Source organism: Schistocerca serialis, chromosome 3 (assembly GCF_023864345.2).
Source record: "Schistocerca serialis cubense isolate TAMUIC-IGC-003099 chromosome 3, iqSchSeri2.2, whole genome shotgun sequence".
NCBI classification, from domain to species: domain Eukaryota; kingdom Metazoa; phylum Arthropoda; class Insecta; order Orthoptera; family Acrididae; genus Schistocerca; species Schistocerca serialis.
The window spans coordinates 763,971,165-763,989,840 of NC_064640.1; the positions used below are offsets into that span (position 1 = coordinate 763,971,165).

The window sequence follows — 18,676 nt, forward strand, 5'->3', positions numbered from 1 at the left end:
CAGTGCATGAACCACAGCAGTTGGTGATGTGGAGGACAGACTGGCTCTGTACGGGAAACTGGACAACGCATCGACCTCCAACAACCACATGCTGCACACAAAGAGTTCCCCCTGTCCCAGGGGTGCTCCAGGACTGGCTAGGGAGAGAACTGGTGCAGCCTGGTCCTGTACACATGCCCAGGAAGAACACACCAGATGTTCAATACCACAATCAATCACCAGCCAGTAGACGTGACGTCACATTGCCTTCATATGAGTCATACCCCAGTGTGATGCATGCGGCAATTGGAGTAAGAAATGCCGGGGAATGACCACGTGACAGCATTGCTCCACTGTGGCAAGCATAAGAACCTTCTGGACAGCACTGAGCTGATAATGTACAAGAAAAAACGTATTTCACATCTGATCCACACCAAAGAGAAGCGCTGCAGCCAACCCAGCTGGACCACTGAAATGACGTGTGAGAAAAATGGGCCAATGGCTACGGAGGTCACAACTTCATATGCCATCAACAGACAGTCCGACAGAGTTTGTCGCAAGGGTTTGCATGCCAATCAAACTCCACATCAGGCTCCACTGGTGGCCATGACAGCACATCACTGTCGGCATGCTGCCAGTGGTTAGTAACAAATGTCACATCAATAGTTACTGAGAAGAGGGCCCACCACTGCAACTGGGGGATAGTCCTATCTGGCAGCTTGGAACAAGAGCCAAATAAGGATATCAGTGGCTTGTGGTCAATGATGTGGAGGAAATTCACCCCATACAGGAAGACATTAAACTTTTAACCCTGAAAATAACATCTAGTGCATCCTTTTCCACCTATGAATAATTATACTGCACAGTAGAAAACATCTCTGGTGCTTAAGCGATGGGCTGTTTTGTGCCATCCAGGTTCTGATGGGACAGAATGGCACCAGTGCCATACTTGGATGCATCACAGGCCAGGGTTAAAGGTTTACCCAGCATAAACAAAGCCAGACAGGGGACAAAGTACAAACACTGCTTGATAGACTAAAAAGCCCATTAACAATCCTCAGACCAGACAAACTCCATTCCCTTCTGGCAAACCCAGTTAAGAGGCTGCAGACATGCATGGCCTGGGGAACAAACTGAGCATAATACCAAATCTTACCCAAAAAAGACAGGAGCTCCTTCAGGTTCTTGGGCACTGGTGTGTTGACAATGGCCTTGATGTGGTCGTATTTGGGGGCAAGACCATCTTTACCAAGCACATGAACCAAAAAATGCACACCTGGGGAGAAAAAACAGCACTTCTCCCACTTAGAATGAAGACCATTCTCCAGAAGACATTGGAAAAACCAACTGATTGTTTCATAAATGCTCCTCCCAAGTAGAGCCTGTGACCCAGATGTCATCAAGGTAACAGGAAATGTCCTTAATCAACTGTTCCAAATTCCATTGGTAAATTCCTGGTGCAGATGATATCCCAAAAGGCAAGTGATTAAACTAGTAAAGCCCAAGGGGGTACTGAGGACCTGGAAATCCCAAGAAATCGCATCCAACATGAACTGCAGATAAACGTCGTGCAAGTTAATGCGGAAAAAATACTGGGGCCACAGACAACTTCATCAAAAACTCTGTCTGCCACAGAACAGGATACGAACCTACAACAAAATGCGTGTTGATCATCTGTTTAAAATCACCACAAAGGCACATGGCACCACTGGGCTTTACAATCACCACCAAAGCAGTGGCTCACTGAGTCGACGAAATAGGAGAAATGATACCCTGATCCTGCCAATGCTGCAGCTCAGCTTTTATCTTGTTGCGCATGGTGAAGGAAATGGTTCAGGGATGACAAAATTTGGGTACTGACTGACAGCTTAAGAGAAACATGTGCCTCAAAATTTCTGTTTGGCCCAAGGTATTGTCAAATAGTAGGCTGTAGGATTGCAGTAACGAGTCCAGATCATGAACAGGAATGGATTGAGACACTGAATGCACTTCATCAATGATCTGGAAGCCAAAAACAGAAAACACATCAAGCCCCCATGTGGAGATGGGGAATTGGTCCCGAGCCTCTCCCTCTAAATGAATGCACTAATTGCTATAAGACATAACCTGATGGAGCGAACATTGCAATTCTCTGCACCTAAAGAGTCTGCATGTATCTAAGTTAATTAGGCTGACTGTCTCTCCTGTATCTACCTGAAATTCTACTGGTCACCCATTCACTAAAAACAACATACACTGATGTGTCACATGAAAGGCCTCAAAGACAGTCCAGTGAAAACAGCGGAGTATCTGATGACTGACTCACGGCCTGTCAACTGCCACAAACAGTTGCAAAATTACCTATCCACTGGTATACCCCACACACAGCCTCCAAGTGCAGACAGTCGTGGTGAAGAGGCAACAAATGACATTGGGGCCAGGATGCTAGCTCACCCAATGAGTGGAAGGATAATGATGGCGAGGACCTGAAAAATGCTGCTCGTGGGAATTACAAAGCTGCATGCAGCATGCCACTCCACTGGCTTCGCCAATGGCAGCAACATACGCTGGCTTGGCAGGAGACGAGGTCACCTGGGGTGTGCTGAGAGGCACCGGGAGCTGTTTACCATCCACACCCTATTGAAACCCCCATCAATTCTAAGAAAGGACTGCTGTAAGCTCATGCGATTCCACAATTTGGGCAATACTGGCAAAAGAAGGGTCGGACAAGGCTAACACCGCAGTCTGAACATCATGATCAGGAGCTAACGTGACAATCACACCCTGAATTAGTGGGTCTGCATAAGAGGTACCACATTTGGGACACTCAAAAGACACTTGTGTGAGAGGCCCTGCAAATTGGCAATCCAGGCCACATACAATTGCCCAGGGCACTTGTGGTGCTGATTAAACTGCAACTGCACTGCCACCATATGGATTTGATGCCCATAATACTGCATAAGCAACAAAAAAAGCTCATCAAAGGGAACTTTCTCGGGCTCAGTGGAGGGCTTCAAATTTTGGACAACTCCATATAAACCTGTGCTGCTGGACGACAACAACAACAAGGCAGCCATATCAACTCGATCAATGATATGTCTTACCTAGCAGTGCAGCAAAAACTGATGCAAGTAATGCTCCCACCTTTCCATCAGCTCACCGAAACCAGGAAACTGCATAAGGGACGGCACAGAAAACTGAACAGCTGGTACACAACTTCCCCAAAAGTGAGGTAAGGGCGTAAAGCAAGTCCGCATTTTGGGTTATCAGCACCTGCATCTGCTCTTGTTGTTGCTGCTGCTGCTGTGCAATTGTTCCTTCCAACACTACAGAAATGCTGGGTCCATGGTATCCCAAGTGAACACTAGGAAAAGGGAAAAGAAAATATAGGGGTATTACACGTTTAATAATCGCTGTCAATGACAGTTAAGTACCTGCACGAGCTGCTTCACTACATGGCTGGCACAGATATTTCACGAGCTAATGGTGGTTCAGTAATAACTGGAGAACAGAACCCCATGAGAGGGAAACGTACTCATGGTGCGAGTTAATCTACAGGAAGCAGAGAGTCTGAACACATGTAGAGATGAGCACGGGAAGAACTCAGCACATGGCTAGCATGAACGGCTAGTGGCTAAGTACTTGGCACTACATATGACACAATATGCTAGGTGATGTCTGTGTTGGTCAAACTCTGAGTAAGCACTGGTCCACCTGGCCTCCTGCCACTTGCAGGTAAATTCCTCCGGCAGTGGGTCTGCTCAAACCTTGTGTCACACGCGCTTTCTGTGGCAGGTTCCTGCATTATTCCACTATGCCAACTCATCTGCCTCCATGCAGATGTGCACTGGCAGTGATACTACATCTCTGATTGAGGGGACCATAAAATTCTACTTCGGGAACTAAAATATTGTGACATTAATGGTATCTCTCAAATACGGACTGAATCCTAGTTCCACCACAATAGAAAGCTTATGACAAACAAGTGTTTTACACTAATAAAACTAAACTAAAAATGTAACTGAACAGACCCACAACTGTTTCACAGAGAACAGTTTATGTTTTGGGGTCTCAATTTTGAACAAATAAAACCTGCAGAACTAGTTGTTGGTGTCCAACAGACATATTTCAGTGAGCAACCAAGAGTTCTTCAGTGCCCCTGATGATGGAAACAGGGTTGTTCACTGAAATAGTGTGCCCGTTGGACACCAAGTACCAGCAGTACATAAATGGACTGTTCTGTCAACAAATACACTGAAAGAAGATACAGACTCATCAGCAAGACTAACTTGCTGGTATCACAGAGTGACATAAGTTGACACAAACTGATTGAAATATTATGGATAAAACTCTTTTCAGTCCACTTGACTAACAAACTGGAATACACACATGGATAAACAAATCAAGATTACTCGAACACTCCATGGGTGTACTAACGAACCACAGTGTCCAATGGGCACAATATTTCAGTGCTCAGACATGTCACCATCGTCAGATGAGCTGATGAACTGAGCTCCTGAGGGTGGGCGGCTGCCTTAAATCCCCTCCCCCTGTGAGGCGTTCTCTCCGCAGTCCACACCCGTGGCTGCACATCGGCGCTCACTGAGACGCTGGCATCGGCATCTGTGGTGGCGTCGGTGTAATTGCCTCTTCTTCCCTGGTCACCCGTTCGTTTTCTTTGCTGAGCATCTTTTTAATTAGACTCAGTGCTGGTTCCCAAGCCTTGCTGAGGTTATAGCCACAATCTCGGTTGATGAGTCTGTCCCTGGTACAAATTTCGATAGCCTCTCTAACAATTCTGTTCCAGTATTTAGATGTCTATACCAAGACCCTGGTATGTTGGTAGTCCATTTCGTGATTTTCAGACAAACAGTGCTCTGCGACCACTGACTTGTTGGGGTACCTAAGTCGAGTGTGCCTCTGATGTTCTCAGCAATGATCTCTGATGGTGCACACTGTCTGTCCAATATAAGTCTTCCCACACTGACATGGAATCTGCTATATGCCGGCCTTCCACAAACCGAGATCGTCTTGCTATTCTTCTCAAATTGTGATGGAATGTTTATGACAAATTTCATTGGTGAATATACGTATTTCTCTGGAGCAATTAAAATGCCTAACTCCTTGAAGAGGTATCAACATGACAACTGTGAGTGAACATCACATATCATTCATCCAGCTCGCTTTTGTGTGATCAGTACTTTCTTTCCAAGTGATGAGTTACATCAGAAAATTATTCCATAACATATTATTGAGTGGAAATAAGCTACATGTGTCAGGAGGTTCATTCATTTGTTTCAAAGACTAGCAATTACACAAAGAGCAAAAATAACTGAGGCTCAGTTCAGGACATTTTTTACTTAAAGGAGTCATCACTGTGATGACTTTAAAACAATGATTTATTAATTTTAACAACATGGTGCTAACTTATTTTTGATATGATAATATCCTATTTTCTTAAGGAATTATCTTCTATGGCAATGCAACCAAAGTAAATAAAGTACATACTCAATAAAAGTGAATGGTATGAGTTCCGTTTAGAGTAGATTGTTGGACATCTTGCATAGACTCTTTAAAGGTGTTGCAATTTTTCCTCTCATTGCACTAAACATATAATACTGTGCTTCACAGCAAATGTACTCCAAAAGCAGTGGTTGAGTGCAGCCCTGCAAGCAGCAAGTACTGTACCTCCCTCCATCATCATAGGGAATAGGTTGGGGAACCATGTGGAGACTTGGGTAAATGAGGAAATTGGTCTTGAGAGAAATGCTTGAAGAAATCCAGACTATCTTTATATTCTCTGTCATATTACACAACAATTACCTTAATTTGCAGATCAGTGCAAATTGGGTACTGGAAGCTTCTTCATTTTTCCATTCAGTTGCACTACGAATCCTGATTTATTTTCCAACATGACTGCCACTACATAAATTCTATGACAAACTTATATTTTCGACAATTTCATCAATACTGCTATGAATGTTAGATCCAGCTGTGAGGCTCCAATATTTAACTTTCATTCAGCACCAAAGAACATGCAACAAACCCTGCCACTGAACATTGTACGTCATTGTCTGAATGAGACACATGATTGTCATGTTTGATAATGGCAGCATGAAAAATTATTTTACCAGAAAGGGACCTAAATGTTCAGCTGCAACTGCTGAGTATTATTTTATTCCTCAAAAGGCACAAGGTCTCTGCTAAAAGTAGTGTAATTTTGCAGCTCATTCGAACAACACAATTGATTCATTTTTTACTCTTCTGCTTCCTCTTCTTTTAAAACCTTGCAGATGCTCGTGTCCTTCACATTTTCCATATTCTTTGACATGTTGAGATATAAACTGTCTTTGTAAATTAAGCTTCCTGATGGTAGACAGCACCCTACAGTTCACCACAAATTTTGCAAATGAATCTTTTTGTGTAAAATTATAAGATTACTCAGAATACAATTGAAATGTGAAGACATTGTCATTGTTATGCAATGCCAACTCGCCCTGGTGCTATTTGATGGCACCACTGTCAAAATACATTCCCCTATTTCACACGTGGCATTTGTCCTGTTTTATCAAACCACATGGTGCACATACATTCCCCCCATTCCCCACTACACTGCAACTGCTCCATTCACAAGCAAGAGTGTGAGCAAGCATGAGAGCTCACACTCAAAATCAGCAGGTTGTTAAGCTCTAATACAATATTTCAGCTAGTAGTCTGTGCTGCTGACAGTAAAAATCAGTCAATGTTGAACTGCAATTTACACCATCCCCATAAATGATGCAAAAACAATTTTTGTGCATGCTTTGAAACTTTGTCTAATGTTAACATTGCGGTTTTGTATTCTGGTGCAAAGGTCTTCAACAAGTTCCCATAAGACACAAAGTAATGATAGGGAATCTGTAAACAGTCAAAAGAAAGTGAAAATGATGCACGATTAGGCACTGTGGCTACAAATTACCTGATTATACAGATTAAAGGCTTGAAGATTCCCATTAACTGCGTGGTAACTAAAAATGTCCATTGTAAGCAGAACTTGATTGCTAAAAATGTAGATAACTACTATTCCATGGCAAAAATGTCAATGTAATCACATAGGTTCAATGGTTCAAATGGTTCTGAGCACTATGGGACTTAACTTCTGAGGTCATCAGTCTCCTAGAACTTAGAACTACTTAAACCTAACTAACCTAAGGACATCACACACATCCATGCCCGAGGCTGGATTCAAACCTGCAACCATAGCGGTCGCGCGGTTCCAGACTGTAGTGCCTAGAACTGCTTAACCACTCAGGCCGGCCTAATCACATAGGTGTTAAGTTAACAGTAGGAGGTAGTTGGTTAGATAAAGGGAACCTGTCAACTGAACAAAAGATGCCACAGGTCTGTAATTAACTGCTAATTTATGTTCAATAATTTCTCTGTGGTGCAGAAGGAGTTATCAAGGAGAAAAAGGAACCACTTAATACAACTACAGAAGTATCAGTATTCTTCATGATCTTAATACATTACAGTTAATTTAACCTGAGTACACACAATAGTGTTTAGTAGTTTAACAACAGTTAACTATTAATCCAGTTTCTAACAAGTGCTTATCTTTGTTAAAAAATAGCACGAATAGTTTCACATGGCTGAAGTTTCTTCTTCAAAATGGGATTTATTAAATACAGTGAACAAGTAGATAAATAGCTGAAGGAACAAATATAATTTTCTTAGATTTGTTAGTATTCAGCTGCAGCTTTTCCATACTTATTTACAAACATCACAGAGTAATTCCACTGAAGAAAATTGATTTAAACATGAAAGTCTCTTTTCTTACCATTACAGCAATACACCATCTGACGTACTTCATCTACAGTAGGAAAAGTGAACAGAACATCTCCACCCTCAGCTAAGCCACGAACTTCAACAGCATGCTGGGCCTGAGCCAACAGCAAACGATCAGGTGGAGCAGTAGTTACTGCCAATGGTTCCTCACATTTATGGATGTCCTGATTTGCAAAATGATGAACTGATATTACTCGCACCATTCTTCAAAAATCTGGAAAAAAAAGACATCAAGGAAATGAAGAGAATTAAAAGAAGGTTATTAGAACACATGTCTATACGAAAGACCCCTCTGTTTTACTGACAATCTGGAATATTACACATATACAGTAAATTATTGTTCTCACTATTTTTTGTAACATGAAAATGGAATAAATGGTGCAACACTGAAGGACTATTGAGTCTAAACACACAATATCGGCAAATGTGCAGTGCAAATTCCAGGTTTTACAGCACGAGCACAGTGTGTGACTTCTCAGTCTGCAGTATTTTAATTGTGATTCAGGTTAACACATCTTTGACTAAATATGTATTTACAGCCATGGGGAGACAAATTTAATACGGCAGTTACATGTTATTCTCTAATTACAACTCTAGGAATCTTGTTTTCCAGCTTCTGTTGACAAAATGGTAATTTATTTTACTTAATTTTGTCTCTGTTACAAAATGTTGTTAAAACTTCTAAGCACAATTAAAATATAGTTTTAAGCTCTATTACTGAAATGCATTGGTGTTGAGAAAAAGCCTATGAGCTGTGCTGCTGAGGTATGTAGTGTACTCAACATGGTGGATCCGCCCTCACAGCAGGGTGCATGGTGAGTCGTACTGCACTCCTGTCGCTCAAGGAGGGGGGCCAATGTGGAGGCTGGTCATCTGGCCTTGCCTATTTGTCCTGTGAGTGAACAGGTGGTGTTCCAATGTTACGCACATTATAGCGGCCCTTAGGAAGATAGTATTCAGGGGCGGAAAGAAGCCAGTGTGCACTCAGTATGTCTGCCAGGGCAGGGGGGCCTCATCTGATATGTGGAGACAGCCCTTCCTTCTGTTATCAAGTCAGCAGGGTGAAGTCATCTACAAGTTGTGGCTACATTAGCACCAATGATGCCTGTCACAAGAGTTGTGGGACCATCCTTAGTTCACACAGGCGACTGGTAGAGCTGGTGAAGGGTGATCAACTTGCACACGGAGTGCAAGCAGAGCTCACAATTTTCAGAATTGTTCCCAGAGTCTATTGGGGTCCTTTGGTTTGGAGTTGAATGGAGGGTCTGTACCAAAGGCTTTGTCAACTCTGTGACAGTCTTGGCTACATATTTCTGGACATGTTTTATTGGGTGGGGATTTGTACAACTCTCCTTGACAGGTCATGGGTTCACTGCACAAAGGAAGCAGCTTCTTAGGTAGTAGAGTACTTGTGGAGTCACAACGACATTTTGGAGTTGGGTTTGGTTGTTTGTGGGAAGAGACCAAACTGCGAGGTCATCAGTCTTGTCGAATCAGGGAAGGATGGGGAAGGAAGTCGGCCATGCCCTTTCAGAGGAACCATCCCGGCATTTGCCTGGAGCGATTTTGGGAAATCATGGAAAACCTAAATCAGGATGGCCGGACGCGGGATTGAACCATCGTCCACCCGAACAAGGACATTTTTTAGGCTAGGCGATAGTTTGAAGTACACTGACGAACATTCGCCAGTTGATACGCAGATAGGGAAGTCAGACCACATTCAGAGTGAAGACAACTCACAACTCATAAAAAGTTCCTGAATTTACTACTCTCCGAGAAAGTTCTGGTACTCAAATTATTCTTGGGACCGAGAGCTGGTTGACCCAAAGTAGAAAGTTTTGAGATATTTAGCGAGTCATGGAATGTATTTTGGAAAGATAGATTAGATGCCATCGGAGGGGGAGTGCTTGTTGCAGTTGATAAAAATATGTTATCCACTGAGAGGGAGAGTGTTCATTGCAGCTGATAAAAATATTGTCTCTATTGAGGTCAAAGTTGAGTGTGACAGTGAAGTTATCTGGTTGTGTATAACAGGTCAAGGTGAAATCAAGTTAATTGTTGGATGTTTTTATTGGGCACTCAATTCTGCTGTGACAGTTCTAGAGTCATTCAAAGAAAGTCTATGGTCAGCAGCACATAAATACCTACATCATGCAATATTAGTTGGAGCAAATATAAACTGGGACATCTATTATGGATTCTTTGTGGGAGGGAGGAGGGGAGCGGGGTAGAGACAGAAGACAGTCCTGCAAAGTACTTTTCAACACAATTTATGAAAACTGTCTTGAGCAGGTAATTCGGCAGCCAGTATGCAATGGAGATATCTTAAGAACTTGTAACTATAAACAGGCTGGATGTTATCGATAGTGTCAGTATAGAGACAGGAATTAGTAGTCATAATGTCATCATAGTGACTGTGGGCACGATAGTTAATAAATCAGTCAAGAAGGCTAGGAGATTGCTTCTGCTAGAAAGAGCAGATAAGCAGTTGTTAGCATCTCACTCAGACAACGAATTGACATCACTCAGTTCCAGTAAGATGGAAACAGAAGAATTATGGGCAAAGTATAAACAGTTTGCAAATCGTGGTTTGGAGAAATACATGTCTAGTAAGCGTATTACAGATGGAAAAGACCCACCATGGTTTAACAACAAAATTTTGAAAATGCTGAGGAAGCAAAGGCTGTTTCACTCTTGATTAAAAGAGAAGGCACAAATGGTGACAGGCAAAGGTTAGTAGAGATTCATGTGTCTCTGGAAAGATCTATGTGCAACACTTACAACTGTCACCTCCATATTTTAGCAAAAATCTGGCCGAGAACATAAGTAAATTCTGATCCTTTGTATTCCACCCAGTCTCTCGTTGACCAATCTGGTGTGGCAGTCGAAGACAGCAAAACAAAAGATTAAGTTTTTTACACATAAAAATTATTCACACAGAAGATTCATACAAAAATATTGTCATTTTACCTTTGTACAAAGTGCCACATGGATGACAAAGTAATAAGCATCCCTGGCATAGAGAAGTTACTAACAAATAACTCGCTGGTCCAGTTGGAATCCCAGCTGGGCTTTACAAAGAGTACTCTACAGCATTGGACCCTCACTTAGCTTGCATTTATCACAAATCTCTAACTCACCACAAAGTTCCAAGTGACTGGAAAATTTTGCACATGACTCCTGTATATAAGGGTAAGAGAATGGACCTGCAAAATTACAGATCAATATCCATAACATCGGTTTGCTAGAGAATTCTTGAAAATATTATCGGTTCAAATACAATAAATTTCCTTGAGACCAAGATACTTATGTCCATAAGTCAGCATTGTTTTAGAAAGCATTGCTCATGAGAAACTCACCTTGAGCTTTTCTCACACAATATATTGCAAACTACAGTTGAAGAGCAACAGGCAGATTCCAGATTTCTAGATTTCTGAAAAGCATTTGACACAGTGCCCAACTGCAGGCTGTTAATGAAGGTACAAGCATATGGAATAGGTTCCCAGATATGTGAATGGTCTGAAGACTCCCTGAGTAATAGAATCCAGTATGTTGTCCTCGACGGATAATGTTCATCAGAGACAAGGGTGTTGTCGGTGAGTGCCCCAGGGAATTGTGATAGGACCGCCATTAATTTCTTTATACATAAATGATCTGGTGGACAGGGTGGGCAGCAATTTCCAGTTGAGTGTGTATGGGAAGGTGTTGAAGTGGAGTGGCTGTAGGAGGATACAAGATGGTTTAGACCAAATTTCTGGTTGGTGTGATGATTGGCAGCTAGCTCTAAAAGTATAAAAATGTAAGTTAATGCAGATGAGTAGGAAATACAAACCTGTAATATTCGGATTCAGTGTTAGTAGTGCTGTGCTTAACACAGACATGTCATTGAAATATTTGGGCTTAATGCAGCATAGCCATAAGAAATGGAACTAGCATGTGAGGATTGTGGTAGGAAAGATGAATGGTCAACTTCAGTTTATTGGAAGACTTTTGGAAAGTGTGGTTCATCTGTAAAGGAGGCTGGATATATGACATTAGTGCAAACTACTCTTGAGTTCTGCTCAAGTGTTTGGGATCCATACAAGGTCAGATTAAACGAAGACATTGAAGGAATTCAGAGGCAGGCTGCCAAATTTGTTACCGGTAGGTTTGAACAACATGCAAGTGTTATAGAGATGGTTCAGGAGCTCAAAAGGGAATCCCTGGAGGGAAGGTGACGTCCTTTTTGAGGAAGACTATTGGGAAAATTTAGAGAACCAGCATTTGAAGCTGACTGTAGGATTATTCTACTGCTGACAACACATTTTCGTGTAAACAGCACAAAGATAAGATATGAGAAATTGCAGCTCATGCAGAGGCATATGGACAGCAGTTTTTCTCCTCACTCTATATGCAAGTGGAACAGTAAAGGAAATGGCTGGTGGTGGTACAGGGTAAGCTGCACCACACAATGTACGGTGGTTTGTGGATTATATACATAGATGTAAATGTAGGACAACAGGACTAAAATTTCCTGTACAGACATCTTGTGACATGTAGTACACAAACTCTGCTTGATGGATAATATAAGGATATTATTAATCAGTAATTAAAATTATAATAATTATTATTTTTGAAAATGTGCCAAAATTTTTTCCAATATAAAATAACACACTCTAAGATTCTATGGTCATATTAAAACAACAGATCCAACAAGATTAACTAGACAACTTGAAGAGTTCTATGAAACTTGCAGAACAGCTAAAATTAAAACAACAAATTGGATTGCTGCTGTAAAAGATGATTTGAAAAACTGGGATAAGACAATACAGAAATATCTGTAGGCAGAAAATTCATAACTAGAAAGTAGGCCAGGCAGAAAAACCCAAAAACATGAGAGCTACTCGATTTGATGATAGGAAAATACACCATTGTATGGGAATGAATGTAACATGGACACAAAGAAAGGCTAAATGAAAATCCTGGAATGCTCATTTCTGAACATTGCGTGGCCCAATGTGACCCAAATGTGAATTATAATAACAAACCATCTGAACAGGCCTTGATAAGCCCAGTAGTACTAACCAACCGCCATGTCATCCTCAGCCGATAAAAATCGCTAAATGCAGTTATGGAAGAGCATGTGGTTAGCACACTAGTCTCCTGGTCGTTGTGGGTTTTCATGAGCAGAGCCGCAACATCTCAAGCAAGTAGCTTCTCAATTGGCCTCACAAGGGCTACATGCACCCTGTTTGCCAACACTGCTCGGCAAACCTGGATGGTCACCAAGCCACGTGCAAGCCTCGCCCAACGGCACTTAAATTCGGTGATCTGACTGAAACCAGTGTTTCCACCTTGGAAATAATAATAATAATAATAGGATTGGCATGTCAATCAGGATTTTGTAATGTTAGTTGTACAGGGTGGCTGATTCCCCTCCTGTTGCCCCTTCTCCCTCTACCCCAGTATGAAATTTGTGCACCCCATCTGTCCGTGTCTATTGTTACCCCAAGTGAAAGTGGGGGGACATTTTGGAAATGTCTGTGAATTGTGTAACTGATAACGGATGTGAGTACAAACCCAGTATTCACCTAGTGAGCAGTGAAAGACCACCTAAAAACCACATCCATGTTGAACCGCACTCCAACTGTCATTGTTAACCCACTGGGCAGATAAATACAGGGCTGGAGGGCCTACCTGAATCCCAAAAGTGGCATGCTAGTACACATGACTATCTGGGTGGGGGAATGGTGGTAATATTGATGATGATAATAATAGCAATAAAAATAATAATAATAATAATATTATTAATAATAATGATGACTCCTCACACAGCAATGTGTGCCTTTATACAGTAATTTACTGTCTTGAAAATTTGTATCTTTTCTTGCAGCAGACTGCCACGTTCCTTCAGTTTATGTTGTAGTGACAACTGGCTTATCAGTCACTGGGCATCTAAGTTGCACAGATGTTCAGTGGGAGCTAAGCGAAGCAAAAGAAGAAGTATACACATTTAATGGAGACATTTGGAACATGGGAAATGGCATGAGGCTGTGCACAATGCTGCTGGAAGGAAGAGAGAGTATGTTTTAATAGTTCACAGAGGACAAGGTCATTAAAATGCAACTTTGACTGAGAAAGAATGGCAAAGGATATTAGCCTTGCCATTTTCAAAGGAACCAATCCACGATTTGCTTAAAGCGATTTAGTAAAAACCATAGGAATCCTAAATGAGAATGGCCAGATGGGACTTTGAACCCTGCTCCTCCTGTATTAAACACTATGAAACCTGAGTCAAGTGATACAGTGCTTCTTGTATGACAGCCTGTGGTGATTTTTTTATAATTTCTCGAAAGTCTCAGTTTCTCTTCCAGTGACTTCTATACAAAAAGGTAATAGTGCCAGTGAATGGCTTGTCACTGGGTAGTTTTCAACAAATACAGGAACATAATTAGTCAGCCTGAGAGCACTACAGAAGTACTAAACAAATCTAGTGGAAAAACATGCACCACAGAAAGAATTACTCTTACAATTCAAAATACATCCCAAAGAAGTCAAGAAACCTATTACTTCTTCTCACATACTTCTTGCTTAATGCCAGTCACATTAATATTACAGAAATTGAAGCTTAAATGGAGGTATGTTTACTGTCATTTCTCCTACACTTATCCTTGATTGGAATACGGAAGAGAAAAAATTATAGTGCCTAGCTATGCACCTTCCACCACAGAATTTTCCACACTTAGCCATTAATTCCACAATTTATCCAGATATTTGGATTCACAGACATAAATTGAGGTTCAACAAGTTTTTAACTTTTTTTATGATGGCAGCTGACAGAGGCTTCTGAAATCATTTAAGTTATGGTACATAAATGCTTAATATGATGTAGTGCATTAAAAGAGCAGTTAAGTGTTGTAAGGGAAGCAGTGGTGAATAAATGTACTTTGGGGCTCTGGAAAATATTCTCAGTGGCATAACCAGATGTCTGCAAGATGTACACGTGTAAACTCAATACGTAATTCTAATCAGGCCTTCTTTCTTTTGTGAAATGAAAACTTATTGCCTAGAATATTATGCTGTAGTACATTACTGAATGAAAACATGCAAAATATGTGAACGTAACGAATTCTATGTCGCCAAAACTGGCAGTTAATTGCGGCAAAAGTACGTGAAGCCAAATGTTTCAGCATGTCTACTACGTGATTTTCCTCTTTATGTTCTCATCAACATGCACACCCAAGTACTTCAAACATCCTGCTTTGTTTATTTACTTTTGTTGGTACACTATGTTAGCAGGAGATAGCGTATTTTGGCAGTGCAGAACTGGACAAGCTTCTTCCAAGTTTAAATGTAGTCCATGTGTGGAAAAAAAGGTAATAACTATTACAGAAACCTTATTTACTGTTCTCTTCATTGGCACTTTCAGGCTCCGCACGATAATAATATTGTATCTATCCCAAAACAGAGTAATTCTGCCCGCTATTCAAATAAAATGGAAGATAATTAACATAGAGCAAGAAAAGTAATGGCTGAGGATCAAACCCTGAAGAGCACTCATGGTGATTTCTAGACACCATCTTTGTTTAAAAAAAATAAGACAGTTTATATGTTACATATTACAACAGACAAAGGTGTCTGTAGCCACTGGAGGCAGTGCCACATGTTAACCTAAAGTTGTAACACAACACACGTCATATTAATATAAATAAACCCACCTGATGATGAGATTTAAATCTCTGAAATTCATCATTGTGGAAAAAAATTAAACAGCGACTGGTAACAGTAAACTTTTCATGTCATTCTACATCTTGTGTGTATTACGCTGAGTATTCTACTGTAATTTTTTGCATCATGTTTCTAAAACAGGAAGTAAACCAGGCATGTGCTCAACTGCATTTCAGCAAAAATTTAAGTTCTCTAATAGAATCTTATGAGTGATACAGTCAAATGCTTTTGATAAGCCAGGGCTACCACCTGGTGATAGATTATCATTTAAAATATTTATTATGTGCGCAGTGACTTTATAAACAGGTATCTCAAGAGACCAGCCCTCTTGAAATTCAAACTGGGATTACTTCATTACTACACAGGTGGCTGCAGTCCTTGAGTTCATTTATCTTCTCAAAAACTTTGGAAAATTGGGTAAGGAGTGAGACTGACCCATAGTTATTGATATCGGTGGAGTTGCCTTTCTTGTAGAGAGACCTAACACTCCAGAATGAGATTTTCACTCTGCAGCACAGTGTGCGCTGATATGAAACTTCCTGACAGATTAAAACTCAGATGGTAGAGCACTTGCCCGCGAAAGGCAAAGGTCCCGAGTTCGAGTCTCAGTCCAGTACAAAGTTTTAATCTGTCAGGAAGTTTCAGATCTAACATTGTTACATTTTAATTTGTCTGGAAGAAACCTCTGAATTAATGGTATATTGTTCATGTGGCTAAGAACATTACATATTGTATAAAGGAAGGAAGATCACAGTTTACTGTCCCCTTGATAATGATGTCATTAGAGACACAGGTTGGATTCAGAAAAGGCAGGCAGAGAAAGGGAATCAGTGACATCATTTTAAAGGAACTGTCCCAGCATGTGGCCTTATGCAATTTAGTGAAATCATGCAAAACCCAAATCCAGATGGGTAAATGGTGAACGAACCACTTTCCTCCCAAATAAGAGTCCACTGTCTTACCACAGTGCCACTTGACTTGTTACATATTACACACACAAAAATTTCGGTGTCTCAGGTGATATCATCAACTGGGTATGAACTTATACTCTTAAGGTCCATGAACATTTTCATTTCACTAAGTTTCCTCCATATTTTTTCTTCACTGCATGATTTTGTTCTCTCTTAACTCATTTACTGAGGGTATATTCACTGTATTTCATATGTGATTTAAATATTTCTGAATACTTTTATCATACCATTTTAAATCAGAATTTGCTAATATACAAATTACTAATAAATATTCACACAACAGTTGAAAGACTGAAGGAAGGAAGAGTAGGGTTTGCCATCCGATCAATGAGGGGATCATTTGAGTGGAGCACTAGCTCAGATTGGGAAAGACATTTGGCCATGTCCTTTTTAAGTACAATATTGTTGACATTTATTGCCACTCACAAATGTTGCACTAAAACTGGTACACTGATGATATGACAAACTTAATAATGTAATGAGAGTAATAGAAGTCATGTTTCACACTGCAATAATGAAAAGAATAAGGGATTCAATGAAGCTGTATCAGTGTCTTATTTGAAATTCAAAACAATGAGAAATGAGGAATAAGAAGAATACAGATTAATACATTTTTTTTTTTTTTTTTTTAAGGGAGCGAGACTGGATCCTGGAAATGTGTAACATACTTCCAAAGGATGCAGACTGCAACCCACGCATGACACCAACTCTTGCACAAAGCATAAGTTTGTCATTTTCTTATACTTTCATTCTTAAAACTGCAATTGGGAAAACTGTGAGAGACATTCTTGGTATAATATTAATTTGTATGATCAGTAAAAGACTGTTTGGGAGATGACTGGAAAAATCACATGGGAGCTGTTGCAAGGGGGTAACAACTTACTCTCATGAAAGGTTCTCATGTACCTTTAGAAAGTATGCATTCAAAAGTGCTTGTGAGATCACTGTAATGAAGCCACAATATATTACACATACATAACATGTGGGAATGGTAAGAGATTAGGGCCTGTATGGAGTAAAGAAGAAAGTCAATTTTCCATTCCAGGACTTACTATTGGAACAGTATTGAGGGGAATGAACAATACAAAGTACTTTCCATCACACATCATACGGTAACTTCCAGAAAATATAGGCATGTAAAACTTGAATAGGGGTTGGAAAAGTCTACTTGTGCAACCTTTAAAGAGTCTTCATGGCTAGACTGAATGATTGAAGCCAAGTTACAAATTTAAGAAAAAACTTTGGAAATACGAAATATGTAAAATAATAAGTATCTAATTACCAACTGAATACAAGCAAATGATTATATGATTATAAGTCATGTGTTTAATGTTTATACATGTCAGTATACTTAACGTCAAGGTTTAACAAGACTATGAAAGTGAACGACATAACCGTAGCATTCACTGGAATTTTGAATCGCCAAACGAGTGTCCCACTTACACTAAAGTGTTATTTGACGCATATACGATGGTACGAATAGCGTGGGGTAAATACGATGAAAGCAGATTCGAATTTTCGGCGTGGTGATCTAGGTGTTTACGGCGAATTGGGTACGACTTCATAGCGTATGTCCAGTCATGACTGGTGCCGTTAAATGCATATAGATTTACTTTACTTTCTAACACAACAATAAAAAGTGGTGGTCGCGGTAGTTTTCACGAGCTATATGTATTCGTCTGGACTTGACACATATCGTATGCTATTTTGATTATCAACACAACTGTTTTTAGAGTTTCCTTCTTCTATACCGAAAATTGATGACAATACTTCATAAAGTATCTTTTGGGCTGCTTACACTAAAGTTTCGCCACCCAATTTTTATTGATTTCAGGTGCTTTGTAGCTAATGTCAAAACTAATAATCAATATACATATTATCATCTCAATAAATAACAATTCAAACGATATCATGCGGATTTAGGGAAAAACAAACAATTTGTATTTACTGTTTACTTTACCTTATCCTAAGATAATCACTGTAAAGACATTCCTATTCCTATGTGGACTACTAAACAGAAATCTAACTAGATACTGCAGGATACTGCAGGGAATTTATACACTGCACGGAAGTTGTGAACAAAAATTGTATTTCTGTTTTATTTTTTAATATTATTTCAAAAGTAAGAAAAAATACAACTTACAGGAAAGTAGACAGTTACGAGATAGTCTCTGCATGTGAACATCACAAAGAGAATGAGTATTGTCAATTGTTTT

At 40.2% G+C, this 18,676-nt stretch overlaps 1 protein-coding gene across 1 annotated transcript in view; it reads right to left on the reverse strand.

Annotated features, from left to right (window-relative positions):
* The window catches only part of LOC126470607 (Hermansky-Pudlak syndrome 3 protein-like), a 172,789-nt gene extending 154,380 nt beyond the window's left edge, over positions 1-18,409 (reverse strand). The window contains exons 1-2 of the mRNA XM_050098560.1: positions 18,259-18,409; positions 7,775-7,996 (exon numbers count right to left, since the gene is read on the reverse strand). Coding sequence (XP_049954517.1) covers positions 7,775-7,985 — 211 coding nt within the window. The 5' untranslated portion in view covers positions 7,986-7,996; positions 18,259-18,409. The remainder of the gene's footprint in view (positions 1-7,774; positions 7,997-18,258) is intronic.
* Positions 18,410-18,676: the final 267 nt, after the last annotated feature.